The sequence below is a fragment of the Leuresthes tenuis genome, unplaced genomic scaffold (assembly GCF_036924035.1).
Source record: "Leuresthes tenuis unplaced genomic scaffold, fLeuTen1.0.hap1 SCAF_23, whole genome shotgun sequence".
In the NCBI taxonomy this organism is placed as follows: domain Eukaryota; kingdom Metazoa; phylum Chordata; class Actinopteri; order Atheriniformes; family Atherinopsidae; genus Leuresthes; species Leuresthes tenuis.
Window position 1 is genome coordinate 4,867,907 of NW_027325377.1, and position 18,138 is coordinate 4,886,044.

Here is an 18,138-nt window from a genome sequence, read left to right on the forward strand (position 1 = left end):
TTCAAGCTCGTTAGAACTGTACAAACTCTTTTTTGCCTTTATATACTTTACTTTATATTATTACATGTACAAATTTCTGTTGTGAACTCTATCTGCCCTGGTGAAAACAGCTGTTTTCCATGGAAGGGAAACCTGTCTCATGCCAGTAAAGATCTTAATTTACAGATCTAATTTCATTATTATCATTACGTATCACTTCCCTCTCAGAGTGACTGTCTAATACATAATTTCATACCCTGCAGCAAATAATTTTCTTGTTTACCTAAAAATATGTGTTAATTTTCTCTTTCGAGCGTCCACGTTATTGCACAATTACAATATAATATTTGAGGTAATTTTCATGTTCAAATAATTTTATTGGGTTTGTTATTTTATGTCACGTTTGTTTCTCTTTTTTGTGTGCTTAACTCTTGAATATTTGTACAGTTTATTTATATTCAAACTGTTTTACTTGTACGGCTCATACTAAAACGTTAACGTTTGACTTTTCAACTGTACAGCAAAATGAGTTTCTGCTTTTGAAAAGGCAGCAACCAGGCGCGGTTTGTCCCGTTGTTGGACATTTTATGTACATCTTTTAAAGCAAACATGTGAATAAATCAGTTAATTATAAAATAAAACATATGTGCATGAAATTGGTTAACGTGGGTAAACAAATAAATCCTTGACTAAAAACCGTCCAGGTTAATCCTGTCATGCGCAGTGGAAATTAATCCAAGGAGTTGGTTTTTAGATTTATGAAATAACTCTATTTTCTAGCCAATCAGAGGCGTTATGCTAAATTGCGGGGACCAATCGGAGAGCAGTGCGCGCTGATGCGGAGTTAACGGAGTTTCACCTGTTCGCTTGCTCTTAAGGAACCGACGCCTCGCACCTTCCCAGCAGCTTTTAATCGCGGAGAACTAACTGAACGGATGGGAAACGACAGCGAAACACCTTCCAGTTAACACCAGAAAGCTCTGCAGACCGACACCGTCATGGCTCGGATCAGCTCCGGGACCCTCCTCTCTCGCCGGAACGCCAAGCTGGATTCCTTCCTGAAGCGGAACACGGAGCGGGCGGTGTACGAGCGAATCCGAGCCTACGAACCGTGTGTGGTGGTGTCGGAGAGCGTACACAAAGTGTACATGCACGTGGTGCTGAGCGACGAGTGTGTGTATCTGACTGAGTACCCCCCACGCACGCTCACAGCGGCCGTTTTCTTTGGGCGCGTGCGTGACATCGAATTGGTGAGTTTTAACTGAAAAGAGAAGCCGTTTGTTGAGCTAAAAACGGCAATATTTCGTTATTTTTTCAAGTAAAACTGAGTAGAAGTAATTTTTTCGTTTCTCTAACGCGAGGATTTGGTCATACATGTTTGTATTTTAAACTCTTGATGAAGTAAACATTTAAAAACTTCAAGACTGATAAATGTGTCAAATAGTTTAGACGTTTTTTCATAGTTATTAATGATATTCATTGAGAGTGGTCAATAATGAAAAAACATTTGTATATTTATACAGCTTCGTGTCTTTAATATTAGACACATAATTTTGGCACCTCCTGTTCAGTAAAGACACTGAAAAGTGTCATTTGTCCAGTGGCCATGAACTGGGACTTTAGTCGGTCATAAGCCGGCAAAAATAAGGCCCACGAGCTTTTTTTATTTGGTCCAACAAATATAAAAAAAAACATCATCAGTTTACTGTGATTAACTTAAGAAAAGAAAACCAAGCAAACCATAAATTCATATTGGGGAAGCTGGAACAAGCAGATACAACTTAGAGCTACTTGTAATGAAATGTTTCTCTCTAATGCAGATTTACAGTCATATCCACACATAAAAGGGAGATAACATACAGTTATAATTGTCACATATCAAAGCTGTTGAGGCATTTAGCCAATTAATTGATCAATTAGCATCAATTTCTCTCCTTAAATGGTCATTTAAATCATCTTTATTGTTAAAAAAAAAGTTGCGAGTTGGAGACTCTAAAATGAATTTATTTTATTTTTTGGTCATAAATTGGTGTTTTGACAAACAAAACATTCACTGTCTTCACCTTTGACCCAGGGATGCTGTCATAGTATTATTAACTTTTTTCTGCTATTTTATTTTAACCTCCAAATGTTCACCTGAAGGGTCCTCAAAGGATCATTGGAGAGCATAAAAACAGAGTTCTGACACAGCTTTATGAACGTGACAGAAATGTCATGCTTCCATTACTACTTCCAGCTGGTTTTCTGCTGGGGTTCGAGCTCATTGAACACTGTAAAATGCAGACTGACACATGGCCAGCGTGGTGAGCTGCAGCCTGCTTAAAGCCTAATCAGTCCTACCTTTTTAGTGAAAAGAACTGAGATAATAAACTCACGTCATTTGTCTAATTTCAGCCTCTTTTCTCCTCCGTCCTCCTGCCTGTGGCCTGGAAACTGTTCACAGTCAGATATTTTGAAATTCTGATTCTTTTTTTTAAGAATTGCCTGGAGGAGGCTGACTGGAGGAGCCATGAGGGCAGTCTCATCAGGTCCAGTCTTTGTGGCATCTGCAACATCTGAAGACATGTTAATCTTTCATTAAAGCTGAGTTAAAAGTGTCAGGAACACATTTAATGTTCATCTGACAGGAAAAACTGAAATACAGCAGTAACAAAACCATGGTTAGATGATGCAGCGCATGTCAGATTGAATTAACTGCATAAAATGTTTGTAACCTTGAATCCTCTGCTCTCATCCCTGGTGCGACAGATTGAGATGTGTGTAAATTGGGAAATAACAGTCTGCTCAAATAGTCAAAAGAATTACCTCTTATCGTCTTTTCCTAAGCTCTTTCCCTTGACCTCGATGGACAAAGCCACGGGGTTAAGGAGAGATGATAGGAATAATTCTTAAGGACTCAGGAAAAGATGACCACACTTACACAAAGCAGTGATGTGGGTCTGCAGCGCTGAACCTACAGATGTTTATTAGATATTCTACCGTAGATATTTCATCAAGTGCAAGCTTATCACATTGTGTGAAACGATCTAATATATATATCATATCTGAGATGATAAAGAATCTTATGTTAATAAGTTTGTAACTAAAAAATGATCCAGTTCATTGTAATACAATCATAGTCTAATCCAATCAGATCCGATTCTTCTTTCTGTCTAGGATGGTCTCCATGAGATCTTAAAGGAATCATTGGAGCTCCTTTCTTTAGTATTTGGAGAATTCAAACAGGGAGCTGCACGGCGGTGTGGTGGTCAGCACCGTCGCCTCACAGTAAGAGGGTTCCTGCTCTGAATCCCAGCTGGAGTTTGCACGGTCTCCCCGTGGATGCAGCAAACTCTTGTGTTCAGTTGGTTACGGCCTTGCTGTGGAGTTCTTCCAGGTTTTCTTTCCCTGAATTAAACCACATTCTTTGGCTACCAAGCCTCTGAAAAATGAGGGATAAGCCCAGAGTTCACACTGGTCTGAGATAAAGAAACCACTGAGCTTTTTTAAGGGCTTAAAATCAGGTTTCAGTAATTTAACATAAGTCCAAGTCATGCGAACATTAAGAATAATAATAATAATAGCTGAGCTCCTTTTGGTTGGTTGTTTTTCTCATAAATGTCAGCATATAATACCATTCCAGTGCTTTTGCTTAATAAAAACCACAAAAGATATCCGGTTTGCCATCATACAATCGGAAGAAAAGCAGCAATTTCTGCTAATTGACTGCAGCTAATCAGATTTGGTTAATTACATAAAAGATTAAACGTTAATTGTTCAAATTTATACCAGCCTTTAATGACTCAAATATAATCAGAAAATGAATTTGAAAAAAGTGATTAAAATGTGTGATCAGCTACTCTGTTAGTCTGATATTCTCTATATATCTGGATGGTGTTCAGGTGAAATGACTTAAAACACCTTTAACTTCTAATAACTGACTTGGTCACCGTGTCAGACATCAAACAGCTAAAGTGCCAGCAAACAGCTTGATTAAACGCTAATTAACTGATTGGAAAAAAAAAAAACACCATCCTGAAATCATATTTAAGGTGAATGACCCCAAACAATAACGGCAAAGCTTAGCGTTGGTTCATCCTCAGGGACGCGTGATAGAACACTACATAACAGGCAGTATGCAGCGGAGAAGTTAAGCCTCTCTTTTCCACAGCTTGTTATATCAGGGGTTTAACGCTGTCCTAACAGAGTAAATCCTGCTTGTGTTTAACTGCCAGATTAATACCTGACGTGACCTGTGTCTGCAGCTCATCTTCTGTCGGGGCTACAGAAGTCGGTGCATAAACAATGACACCCTCCTTATTCATGGAGCAACACTGCCAGGTTTCCACATGAGTGTTTTAAAGACACTGACTGCAGAATTAGTGCTTCCAAAATACCCACAAGGGCAGTAACTAAAATATACTCAAATTTGCAATTTCATTTGCAGGTTTTCTAAAACTAAATATTAAAATGGTTCTATATGTTAGTGAAAACCTTGTGAAATTAAATGAAGTGTGTAAACGGAAGACAAAATGTCGAGTGAAAGCCTTTTCAGTTTGAGCTCATAATACAGCTTTGTTACTTATAAGCAAATAACTCTAAATATGCTCATATATGAATATATGCAGAGGGTGAAAACACACACAAGAAGAGTATGTTAACGGTTTAGTGCTGTAATATTCAGAGGACAACATAAAAACTGTGAGATATCTGTTCAATAAGTGAAAAGTGTGCTTTCTAAAACATTTTTAGAGATTGCTGGATCTGCAGAACTTACAACATCTCTGAAAGTCTTGTTTTATTTCACAAAAAGTAAAACATGTTCTTAAAAAAAAAAACAAATATTAAGTTTAAAGTGATAAATGGCAAAAGAAATTTGCAAGCTGCCTGTTTTTAAATGCTGAAATCTGCAGATAGTTGCTGTTTTGTTCCAGTTTTTGCTTGAAATTTATTGAATGTCTCCAGAAAGTTGTTGGTTATGTTTAAATTTGTCACGTACTGATTTGCCTTAACATTCCAACCATTCACATAACATTGAGTCGGTCCGCCTTATTGCATCCCTGACTTACTGAGACTCCCCTCGGCCTCTGAGGGTCTGCTGTGGTGTCTGTCACCAAGCTGGCAGCAGCAGATCCTTTGGAGGGGACATATTATGGTGATGATAAAAACTTAGCTAACACACAGGAATGAAGCAACAGTGAAGTCCAGAGTTTTTGGAGCCGGTATCTGACAGAGGAATTACAAAGCGAGATCTCAGTGGTGTTATTTAATTGGATAGCAGCCGTTATGTTCTGTGATGTGTGTTTTAAGATAAGATAAGATGATCTTTATTTCATTGTAAAGACAGCTATACAACGAGATGGCATTGCTACGACTGAGGTGCATTTAGACAAACTTATAGAACACTGGGACAGAACATCAGGGAATAAAAGGTAGATAAAAAGAAGGCGTTAGAATTGAGTAGAATGGAGGGGGGAGACGAGGCTGGTCTAAATAGATAATCATAAGTATTACTGCAGTATAGTATTGCACAGATAGATAAAGAGGTAGGATGGAGAGGGAAAGGCAGGGTGCATATTGCCCAGATTATGGCTCTGAGAGGCCACTGTTCATTAAGAGTCCTGACTGCCCACAGAAAGGAGCTGCTTTTCAGTCCATTTCTTATGCTCCTGTCCCTCCTGTCACCAGAAGGCAACGGGTCAACAGGTGCTGTGAGTGATTGTGCTGGTCTTGGATAATATTTTGTGACCCGAAGAGGTGTTGAGAGCTGGCAGCGTTATTCAGGGATGGCAAGCGCCAGCCTGTTGTTACGCCAGCTTTATGCCCCCTGAGGTCAGTGACCACCTCCTTGTTTTTCCTGGTATTGAGGCTCGAGTTGTTTGCGACACACCAGTCTGTCAGCCGCTGCCATCATGTTGGCAGTGGAGCAAGGTGCATTATCCTCCTGAAAGAGGCTACCACCATCATGGAGTACCATCAGCGGCAGTGTTTGGGAAGATGGTGTCAAAGTAACGTCCTTTGTGATCTGAAGCAGTCGGCCTTTACCCCACACATGCATCAGCGAACTTTGGCTCACTATGACCCTGTTGCTGGTTTTCCCTCCTTGGGATACTTTTGGTGTATCCTAATTACTGCAGAACAGGAACCTGCCTCAGAAACTGCAGTTGTGGAGATGACCTGTAAAAATCAAATGTTTTTCACTTGACCTGTCAATGGTAATAATGAAATAGCTAATTGTTGTCTTTTCTGCTGTGTTTATTTATTTATTTGCGTACTTCCTGTTGGCCCAATCGTTCTCTCTGTTATACCCGTACAGGTAAACGACCTCCCAGACTTCCTCAGTTCAAAGGACAGGGAACGCTGTCAACACATGCGAATCATCTACGTTGCTGAAAAGCCTGCGGGGAAGGGACGTGATCGGTTAAGAAGAAACGAGGGGGAGGGACTTCCTCCTGCAGCCCTGGCCTCTCGCAGAGCCAGCCACTGCCCAGAGATAACACACACCTTACAAGGTAGAAGCTACTTTGTTGTTTTCACCTAATTAGAACATTTTTAGATTATCTAGAAAACTAATGCTGAGTATCATAAATTACTGCAATTATTCTTTAATTTGGTCTATTATTTATTGAAATGGGGATTCTTATGTTTATTTAGACTTTTTTAACTTCATTATTAGCCCTAAAGTTTTCATCTGCCCAACTTCTGTTTGAAGTGTGTTGCAGGCCTCGAATGCAATAATGGTTGTAGACGAATTAACGAAACATATCGGACATCTCTTCTCGTTTGTCTGTTGTATTTAGCCTTTCTGCCATTTCAGAGCTGCTAAACTATGTTTGATTGTTTTTACACACTTTGTGCTCTTTGTATTGAGCGGCAGAGAAAATGACTGTGAACGATAACCTCTGTCAGATCTTGCTGTTGTGTCACACACACTTATTTAACATTTAAAATAGGCCTTGGGCTCAGCAGGTACTTTTAAGAGGACATAGTCAGGAGTTGGTGAGATTTCTTGTTCAGTGCTCCTTTGGAATATTTTCACCTAAAGGCATCAGTAAATGCATTAATTTAGCTGAAAGCTGAACCTGATTTCAGCTGTTGAGTTTAATCGCAGTGGAAAATCAGTGATCTGATCCATGTAAGAGAAGACAGTGAGGCTCACAGCTTATGTCTTTCTTTGTGCTGAAATCTTTACCTGTAATCCTAACCGCCCTGTGTCTCTGTCTCCCCCACAGGATATCCTGCAGAAAGGTGAGCACACACAGCCTGCAATTCCATCACTTCAAGGACATTATACTGACATACATTCAAATTTTAACTTAACCGTAATTTCTATTCTCTCAAATCTAATCTAATGCTTCTTTCTAAGATTTATTGAGTGACTTGATGGGTCAAACGTCCCTTAAAAGGACGACAGCCGCCCACATTGTGTAAACAGATATGTCCCCACATCGTCAGTATTGCAGCGCACACACACATTCCTGTCTCCTGTTTGTTAGATGATCCGCGAAGCTGAGAGGCTGTGGTTGCTCTTACTTTTTAACCAGCGTAGAGGAGTAGACTGACAAAGATCTAACCTACACCACAATCCGTTCTTCCTCACCGTATTCCTCCACATTTAGTTTCAGGGAGTTAATGAGAGGAAGCCGAGGCTTTCAGCTTCCCCTCATAATGAAACTTTATGTGTCTGAATTTGCTTTCTCCATTTCTTCTCTGTCCAGCGGAGTTTGTGTGTTGAAGTCAGGGAGACAGACAAACTGTGAGCTGTAAAAGCTTTACAGCTGTTCCCGTCTGCAGGAGAGCCACATGAAGGTGGAGAATTTAAGTTTCAAAAATGTCTGCCTTTGTATGTGTGTGGTGGCTTTAACTGTGTTAAATGGAAGCTGTGTCACTGCCTGAGTGTTATTTAAGCTTCAACGGTGTCTTGGGTAGCTCATGACTTATTTAGGCAAGCGGAACAAATTTACCACAGCATCATAATGAAGTATTTGTGCTGGGAAGTTCAGGAATAAGACTTTGACTGTAGTCATTGATTTATTTAATCATTTAGATGTTTGGTTTTTAAATAGGTAAAAACTCTCAAAAAGAAAATATATATTTCTATCAGTCTCCTGGAGCCTATACTAATGTCCAAAGGTATTCATTTTGGAGAAATCGCAAAATAAATAAAAAATATACACACGTGGACAAAATTGTCAGTTAAAGAAGGAAAAACCCACAATTCTCACTGAAATCACTTGAAACCTACAAAAGTAACAATAAATAAAAGTTAATCGAAAATTAAATAATCAAAATCAGCCATTACTTTTGAATTGTTGATTAACATAATTATTATTTTTTTAAAAACTAATGAAATAGGGCTGGACAAAAATGATGGTACCCATAACTTAATATTTTGTTTCACAACCTTTTGAGGCAATTACTGCAATTAAACGATTTCTGTATTTGTCAATGAGCGTTGTGCAGCTGTCAGCAGGTATTTTGGCCCACTCCTCATGAGCAAACTGCTCCAGTTGTCTCAGGTTTGATGGGTGTCTTCTCCAAATGGCATGTTTCAGCTCCTTCCACAGATGTTCAATGGGATTCAGATCTGGGCTCATGTAAGGCCACTTTAGAATAGTCCAACGCTTTTCTCTCAGCCATTCTTGGGTGTTTTTGGCTGTGTGTTTTGGATCGTTGTCCTGTTGGAAGACCCATGACCTGCGACTGAGACCAAGCTTTCTGACACTAGGCAGCACATTTCTCTCCAGAATGCCTTGATAGTCGTCAGATTTCATTTTACCTTTCACACATTCAAGACACCCTGTGCCAGATGCAGCAAAGCAGCCCCAAAACATTGCTGAGCCTCCTCCATGTTTCACCGTAGGGACAGTGTTCTTTTCTCCGTATGCTTGGTTTTTGAGTCTATGAACATAGAGTTGATGTGCCTTACCAAAAAGCTCCAGTTTGGTCTCATCTGTCCAAAGGACATTCTCCCAGAAGCTTTGTGGCTTGTCAACATGCATTTTTGCAAATTCCAGTCTCGCTTTTTTATGATTTTTTTTTTTCAGCAGTGGTGTCCTCCTTGGTCGTCTCCCATGAAGTCCACTTTGGCACAAACAACGACGAATGGTGCGATCTGACACTGATGTACCTTGGCCTTGGAGTTCACCTTTAATTTCTTTGGAGGTTGTCCTTGGCTCTTTGGATACAATTCGAACGATCTGTCTCTTCAATCTGTCATCAATTTTCCTCTTGCAGCCACGTCCAGGGAGGTTGGCTACTGTCCCGTGGGTCTTGAACTTCTGAATAATATGAGCCACTGTTGTCACAGGAACTTCAAGCTGTTTAGAGATGGTCTTATAGCCTGCACCTTTAAGATGTTTGTCTATAATATTTTTTCGGATGTCCTGGGACAATTCTCTCCTCCGCTTTCTGTTGTCCATGTTCAGTGTGGTACACACCTTTTCACCAAACAGCAGAGTGACTACTTGTCTCCCTTTAAATAGGCAGACTGACTGATTATGAGTTTGGAAACACCTGTGATGTCAATTAAAGGACACACCTGAGTTAATCATGTCACTCTGGTCAAATAGTTTTCTATCTTTTATAGAGGTACCATCATTTATGTCCAGCCCTATTTCATTAGTTTTTTTTTTTTAAAATAATTATGTTAATCAACATTTCAAAAGTAATGGCTGATTTTGATTATTTAATTTTCAATGAATTTTTATTTATTGTTACTTTTGTAGGTTTCAAGTGCTTTCAGTGATAATTGTGGGTTTTTCCTTCTTTAACTGAGGGGTACCAACAATTTTGTCCACGTGTGTATACTGTATGTCATATTCAACAACCTTTGACCTTTTAAGACCTCTCTCTTAAAAGTTGGAAGATACAACCTCAAATGAACAACACATTACATATTACACAGAGTCACTGGGCCTCATGAAACAACCATTCGTACAAACAGATTTGTTCTTAAGTCGTGCGTAGGAGTGATTTAAGAGAATTTGCGCATTCACCAATGTTTTCGTATTTTGAGTTTTCTTTCAGGTACGAACAGAATTTCCGAGTGATTCAGACCTGTCATAGGAGTCACGTAAAATAATCCGCTGTTATTTGAAATCAAGTTTGCTTGACTAATGGATTGTATTTGATTACATTGAAGATATCCAAATAAATATATAAATTATACCCCATAATTATTCTGTTTTACTTAAATTCTGCACTAATTGAAGGTTAATTTGACTCTGGATATAACAAGGTCAATGGGAAGTGTAACCAGCGGCTGACTTGCTACTTTTGCATGCCTTAGCGTGTCAGGCTCTTGGAAGAGAGCGTGTGTTCTGAGACCGTGACAGACAAAATGCTGACATCGTGATTAAGATTGCCAAGGACTGTGCTGCTGCAAATATGCAGCTTGCTAGAGCCACAACTCCAGAGAGAAACACGCCAATCAAACCCGATTCCACCACATGCCCAGGTCCTCATCTCCCCATTTTTGACTACAGGAACCTTTCAGAGGGAGACTGGAGACAGATCGGGTGTGTCCCAGAATAGGAGCAATAGACCTCACACATACGCATCAAAGCACCTTCACCTGACACGTTCCCTTTCCTCAACCACAAACAGTACCACTCCATCAACGTCCAAATCACATCAGACCCTAAATACAACCTTTTAAATGTCGTTGCTCGGTGGCCTTGGGGAGCGCACAACTACTTTGTGCTGTAAAATAGCGCAGTTGGCACGTGTCTTGCGCCTGGCGCGCATGGAGAGGGCTGTCTTGTTGGTAAAGGACTTGTTAATATTCACCATGCAAACTTCAGCAGATTATTCACTATTTTCTCCAGGTGGTTGAGGCTATGCTTTAGCCCCCTGGCTATTGACACCCTCAGTCAGCCCTGTAACAAGACAGGGATACTCGTACAACGATTGTCATACGCCCACCCGTGCCGTTGTGGAGCGCACTATTGGTGTGCTGAAGGCCAGGTGGATGTGTCTCAATACAGGGGGAGCAAACTGCTCTATAGCCCAGAGAAGACTTAGAACAGTTTTTGCGTTTTGCACATTATTGCCATGAACGAGGGTCTCCCACTACCTGAACCAGCCCAGGCAGACAACATGCCAGAAATCCCCCCTCATGGACGCCCCATCAAAGTGCCATCGTGATGAGGCAACAACTGATTTTTTTTTTTTTTAAACCATTTTCATATCAAACCATTTCTTCTTTATTTCGGTGACATTACGAACTACAGGTGACACAGAATTAAAAGCACTCATAATTTCTTCACTTTAGCAGGTCCTGTAATTCCACTGCTGACACTCTTAAAAATGACAGATTTTCCTTTTTGGATCTCTGAAAGCAGAACTTCAGTCTCAGAGCCCGTAAAGTTGTTCTTCTTGCGCCTTGATGCCATTTTCATGACTCAACACTTCTTGGCACAGGAGAGAGGAAGCATAGCCTTATATGGTATTATTTTGGGCGTTGAGCATGCAAATTTACTGTGCATGTGCACTTGAATATGCACAGATGGGATTCATCATGTTTACGCAGGTCGTTTACACACTTTTCCGAAATTAAGAGCTTTTGTTGAATCTGACGTTCGTACAAGACACAAAAAAAGTGAGAGAAATTTTGAATAAGAACATGAAAATGTTCTTGCATGAGGCCCAATGAGCCCAAACACAGCAGCAGATCTACAGCAGAATGTGTGAAAAGGAAAAGAATCAAGGTGTTGCAATGGTCCAGTCAGAGTCCAGACCTCAGCCTGACTGAAATGCTGTGGTGGGACCTTAGGAGAGCTGTGCAGAAACCAATGCTGCAAACCTCAATGAGCTGAAGCACCGCTGGAGAGAAGAGTGGCCGAGATTCCTCCACAACCATGAGAGAGACTGATAACGTCCCACAGGAAACCATTACTGCAGCTCACTGCTGCTGAAGCTGCTGCTACAAGCTGCTGGATCAGGGGGTTCACTTAGTTTTTCACACACTGCTGCTGCATTTCGTCCCAGTTTTGTTACATAAATAATAACGCTGCTTAAAATGTGTTGTTACTCTTGTATGTACCTTATTTTAGGACCTCTAAGAGCCAGATGATTTTTTTAATGTTCTCCAAATTTACATGTGATAACATTGCAAATGCACAGAATGTAGTACGAATAAGGTCTTCCTGTCACATGCCTCCTAACTGCCGTAGATTTCTATCCACATCGCTCTTTACTTTTCTTACTTGCATCATCTGGGATTATATCACTCCTTGAATTCCTCTGAGCATCAGTCAGGAAACTGTTGACTGTCAAGAGACGAGAGGAAGGAAATACAAACATATTTACTGTCACCAAACTCTGAACTGTTGCCTAGTTACAGGCAAAAAAAACCCATGTGAACAGCAGAAAGTGTAAACGCTGTCTCATGCTAATCTGCTTCGCCGCTGGGACGTAATTAAACACACGATATCCAGTGTTTGACAAACCTTCAGCATACGCTGTGTTCAAAAACAAAAATGAACATGGACGGCAGCTGCAGATAAAAAAAAAAGTTCAGTTAGATCTGGAAAAGAGGGGCCTTCAGAGGAAAATGTGGTTTATTGTATTAGCACGACTGGCGGCAACTGGACCCAAAGATACTACATGAATTCATCACAAACAAAAACCAGCTCATCCAGGCTGGAATAATAGACAATAAGACCTTGTGCCACCTTCTGTTCTGTTTGCCTCAGTCAGTGGATGAAGGAGGAGCTCCCCCCAGTGCTGAAGTCCACCCGCTCTGCTTCCTGCCCAAACCGGGAGTCGCTGGGCCTCCAGGAGAGGGTCCCACATCCTCCCTCGCAGCCTCCCTCTTTTTACTCCTCCTCCACCCCACCCAGCTCTCCTCCACTCTCGGAAGAAAGCCTGAAGACGCTGGAGAGCAGTCAGGTATGGGCGGGTTTGATAATGAACCAATTAGAAGGAATTGAAAAACACAGCCAATCTTGTTTCAGGACTCCAGCCTGTTGTAGCAATAACTGCAATCCTCACCTGCCACCAGTTAATCTGATTGTTGTAGAATCTTACTGTCGATCTTATAAACTTTTCCTTTGTTCTTTGCCTCTCTAACAAGTTTTTTTTTTATGTTGCTGAATCGAATTTCCTGTGTTTTGATTTTCTTAATCTAATGTAGTGAGAATGAAGCTGAAAATAATTTCTTTGGCCCTTTTTCTGTTAAATAAAGGTTCAAATGAAAGATATTTCATCTGGCACAACTCCTGAAAGCCCTCTGATGAGATTGCTGTAGTTAACCCGCCGTGTGATGTTCCAGGTGACACAAAGGATCGGCTCAGTTCTGTCGCGTTTGCTGAGACGAGATGGTGTGAACATCGTGGCGGAGAAAGAGGCGGAGCTGCATCTTTACGCCGTTTCAGAGGCGTCCAGACTTTACCTTCATCTGCAGAGCTCGTGGAACAGCTTCATTATTGTGAGTGAAGAGGCAGACACTTGGAGAATCAGTGTTCACCACTCGCTGTCTTATATTTACATGTCTGTGTGTTCAGAAGTCCACTCTGATGTTGGATCCACTCTACAGGAGAAGGTGCACTGCCTCAGCTGACCCCTTGGCTCCTACCATCAGGTAACAAAACTCCTCTGATCAAACGTTAGAGACAGTTTACAGTGTGTCCGGTGAAACAAATGACTCTGTTATTGTGGTCAGGCTCAGTCTGTGTCGGTGTAGTTTTAATAAAGTTTGTTCTTGTGCAGCGTGGAGAGGACAGCTCACCTGTTTGGCCAGCTGAGCTCGGAACTTCTGCAGGATGGGATTAGCACAGAGAGCTTATACCTGCTGCTGCAGGAGCTGAGAACAGCTGCTCACCGCTACATCCCGCTACGCAGACTCTTCTGGAGGGTGAGGTGTTCCCTAAGAAGGCCAGATCATGTGTCATGATTTTCTGTGGCATGTGACCCTGAATCCAGATGAATAACAGAAGATGGTTTCTGTTGAGTGAAGAGGTTGTGTTTTTGTGTGTTTCAGTCCAGTGAAGTGTGTGCTTTCCTGGTTCAGACTCTGGAGGATTGTCTTCAAGGCCTCAGTGGAGTTTACACAGCAGATCAACTACTGTAAGACTCAGTGTGTAGGTGTGATTCATGTTGTCAGGACATACAGTGAATACGTTAACACGGTCATGTTGGAGACTTAATCAAGGGTCAAAAATGAGTGCTGATAAGCAAAATCAGTAATCTCCAGGGTGATTAAGGATTAACTTTAGGTTAGAACTAGGTTAGGTTTATTTTAAGATTAGGTTAGGATGAGATTAAAATTTAGGTAAGGGTAAAGTCATATTTAGATTCGGGTAAAATTAGGATTAAAGTTATGTTTAGGTTAGGAGAAGGTCTGAGTCATAGGATGTAGCCATAGTGATTTCACCTATTACAAACCGATGATTGAAGGTCATCGTCCATCCGTTATCTTCTGCTTATCCAACATCGGGTCACAGAAGCAACATGTTTAGGAGGGGAAACCCAGACACCCCCCTCCCCAGTGACACTCTCCAGCTCCTCCTGGGGGGATCCAGAAAGGTGGATATATAATCCCCCCAATGAGGTCTGGGTCTGCCCCATGGTTCCTCCCAGTTAGATATACCCGAAAAACCTTGAAAAAAAGGTGACCAGTTGGCATCCTAATCCGAGGCCTGAGCCACCTCAGCTGATCCCTTTCAGTATAGACGAGCAGCAGCTCTACTCCGAGCTCCCTCCTACCAGCCACTGGTATCTGCAACCTCATTCTTTCAGTCACTACACAGATCTCATGACCATACCTAAAGGTTGGACCAGTAAACTGAAAGCTTCGCCTTCCGGCTCAGCTCCACAACAGACCAGAGCGCCCTCATAACTGCTGACGAGGCCCCAATTCGTCTGTCCAGCTCCTGATCCAACTTGCCCTCAATTGTGAACAAGATCCCAAAATACTTAAACCCCTCTGGCAGAGGCAGAGACTCACCCCCGACCAGAAAGGAGCAGTCCACCGTTTTCCATGTCTCAGAACCATGCTCCCTTTCATCCTATTGAAAATGACCTGCAGTACACAGATCAAGAAGAGTCCATGTGGCTATTTACCCTACAATCCCAAAAGGAAAAAAAAATTTTGATTTAGTTTTTCAATTGAATTCTGCCGGAGCCACAATTCACTGGTAATTCCACTGTAAAGCCTCGGTTTCAAGTCCAGACCAGATAACTACGTCAGGATGAGTTTACGTTAAGAAAAGGTCGTATTTAAACTTAAAAGTCCCCATTGAAAAAAAACCCACTGATTTCTGAGCTCCTGTCCAAGTTATTTCGTGTTAAAGTCATTAACGTCAGCCTGTTGTTCATATTCAGACTCAGCACTCTGATCGTCCAGACTCTCGCTATCATGTTCAGAGAGACGGAGGTCGAGGCGGCCAGAATGAGCCTGCTCTCTGCCAAAAAGTAAGCATCTCACCTGTCCGTGGAAATGGAACACTTTCAGGGGATTTTTCTGTTTTCTAGGTGCTTTAATGAACATTTATCAAATGGATCTAATATATGTTCACATGATCCTTCCTGTGTAAAGAATTTTCTATACGAATTCACATTAAAGTGAATTAAAATTATTAAAGTAAAATATCCATAATGAGAACAAGAAAACTGACTTTCTGCTGTAATTCTGCTGCAGAGGAGCTCTGGCCTCAAGAATGTTGCTCGCCTTGATATGTGATCCACAACCACACAGTCGAGGAGCCCTGGTCCAGTCCGAGGTGAGCTGCTGTCTGCTGCCATCATGAACAGCAGGCGTTGGAATGTGTTTTGGATCGATTTTTTATCTTCTACCTTTGTCTCTGTTAGCTTCAGGCCTTACTGACAGAGTATCTGGATGCCGCCTGCGCTCTGCTCTTTGAGCTCCTGCTTTTAGGCCACGAGGTGAGTTCTGATACAGAAAAGACGAGCATGATAGAGACAGGGCACGTCTCAGTTGTCAAGAAGTCAGATATATTTATTTAGCAAATGTCGGGTACCAGAGGATACGTCAGATCTTGGGTTGAGGGGGATTACTTTAAGCTTCCATCAGTTTCAATTCAGTTTTTTTTCAGCCGTCTCTGATTGCAGCAGTCCAGCTTGGGTCACACAAACACCTGAATACTAAAAATGATAAATAATTTCCCTCTGTCGGATTAGTCAGTCAGCGTCAGTGGATACTGGAGATATCTGAGCAACTGAGCAAAACATGGATTTACAGATGTTAAAAAATCCATTTCTCAAAGATTTCCGCAGTGAAAGTATCAAAGTCCAGCCTCTTTCAGTTTTTTCAGTTTCTCCTGTCCTCCTTCATCAAACCCCATCCTGGTTAAATCACCGGACAGGCTTTTATACCCCAAACAGACACCAAGAACCAGCAGAGACCAAAAGGCCCACCTGCTGCATCTGGGCAGAAATATTACCACTGAAAAGACAAGAGAAAGAGACTTAAAGGCTTTAATTTGTAGCTAGACTGTGTGAGATTCACAGTATGGATAAGAATCCATAAAATCATTTATATTTATTACTCTTTGGAATTTATAGATTGAGGCTAAAAACAAAGAGTTTGGAAATTATGAAAAGTGTTTTCTGACATTTACAACCAATATTACAAGTGACAGTATGTATGAGTTCCAGCCAACAGAACATCATCTGTTCACATCTGGAGCCTTTTTATTTTTGTGTGTTTTAGACCAGCAGGTGTTTCTCTGCTGACAACTTTCTGTCTGTCGGCTGGACCCTCAGAGTCCTGCAGCCTCATCCTCACCTGGTAAACTCACTCTGTACTTTCTCTTTAAATCTGTAAAATAAATCACACACTTACCTGAATCTGTCCCCTGCAGCTGTCCTTCATTGGTTACCAAGCCCAGCGGGTGGTGCTGGTTCTGTCGGACCTGCAGGAGTCACTCCTGAGCCCGGCTCAGTCCGTCGTGCTGTTCCAGCGCTGTCGCCTCCTGCTGGCCTGTCTGCAGTACAACAACCAGCTGGCTCAACACCTGCGGTCTCACTTCAGAGAAGAGTTCAGGTTTGCTGCTCTGCTTTTTCTTTAAGCAAGATGACGACTGTCAGTTTATCATTTATTAGACAGAATGATGAACCTTTCAGAGACAAAACGGATGAATATAGTGGTTGCATCTACTTTACCAGTAAAGATCATGCACCATAGCTTGTACTGAAGGGGACTTCTCTCTGTTGGGTATCCAGAGTGAAGGATCTCGTGTTTCTGTCCTGCAGGTACTCTGTGAAGCCTTGTGTTGAGGAGAAGCTGCCGCCTCGGTATCCCATCAGCCGACCGACTCTCCGACTGATCGAGCAGATTCAGACTCGCATTCTGCTCAGATAATCGAACACTAACTCTGGTTTCTTACTCACTGCTCTTATACTGAAGTTTGTATGTTCACTGCTGCTGGAAGATTAAGGGCCCGTGTCCACTTATAGTCGGTACTCGGAAGTCCGTTTATTTGAAGCTTCTTTGCCCGAAAAGTTTATTTCATGATTAGAGGCAAACAGAAGAGCCTGTCTGAACTCAGCCTTAGGGACCTGTTTTTGGTTTATTAAGGGACAGTTATAAGCAGGACTTCTTTCATATGGTTGGCAGTGCAACAACACCACGTTCAGAGACTATTGGCCCTGCAGAGCGTCTCTGTGCTCCGCTTCCACATGATTTATCACCGTCCCATTATTAACAGGCTCCTCCTGCTGTTGGGCTTTCTTTCTTCTCATGTATTTGTCTGACATGTCAGAGCCATGAACAAGTTAACCATAAGCTTTGCCTGGTCACCAGGGTGACACTTTATGTCCATATGAAGGGCCTTCCTGAAATGTTCCCGTATTGTCAGCTCGGTGTACTTAGAGTGGCCGCACAAAGAAGGCGGAGCACTCTGAAAAAAGAAGCTGGGCGCGGCGCTTTTTATCAAGGCGTTCACATGTGATTTGTACTCACTGGGTAAAAATGCACTTGGGACTCATTAAAAGCATTATGTGGCCACAAGCCTTAAGGACTTATAGAAAGAGCGTGCCTTTAACACAGTTAACTTGTGCTTTGAGCAATAAAGACTCATGTTGCTATGAATGTTTGTGTATTATCATTTACCGTCTGCCTTGGGCTTTACACGATCCTTATAGTATAAAACTTATCGACCGGGTCAATATACTCGCAGGTTTGAGGTTATATTTCAGGTATAGATGAATATATGT

The 18,138-nt window shown here is 41.7% G+C and overlaps 2 protein-coding genes across 2 annotated transcripts in view; one reads left to right on the forward strand and one right to left on the reverse strand.

The window, feature by feature from the left end:
* The window catches only part of LOC140283077 (CD9 antigen-like), a 237,946-nt gene that overhangs the window by 29,035 nt on the left and 190,773 nt on the right, over positions 1 to 18,138 (reverse strand). The gene's annotated exons all lie outside the window — the stretch shown is intronic.
* Positions 978 to 17,951, forward strand: cunh12orf56 (chromosome unknown C12orf56 homolog). The gene is made up of 14 exons (XM_072377884.1): positions 978 to 1,229; positions 6,275 to 6,470; positions 7,191 to 7,206; positions 12,657 to 12,852; positions 13,235 to 13,390; positions 13,467 to 13,543; positions 13,672 to 13,816; positions 13,943 to 14,028; positions 15,286 to 15,375; positions 15,602 to 15,683; positions 15,772 to 15,846; positions 16,634 to 16,711; positions 16,785 to 16,966; positions 17,176 to 17,951. The coding sequence occupies exons 1-14, from the start codon at positions 978 to 980 to the stop codon at positions 17,282 to 17,284; spliced, it is 1,740 nt and encodes a 579-aa protein (XP_072233985.1). The 3' UTR covers positions 17,285 to 17,951.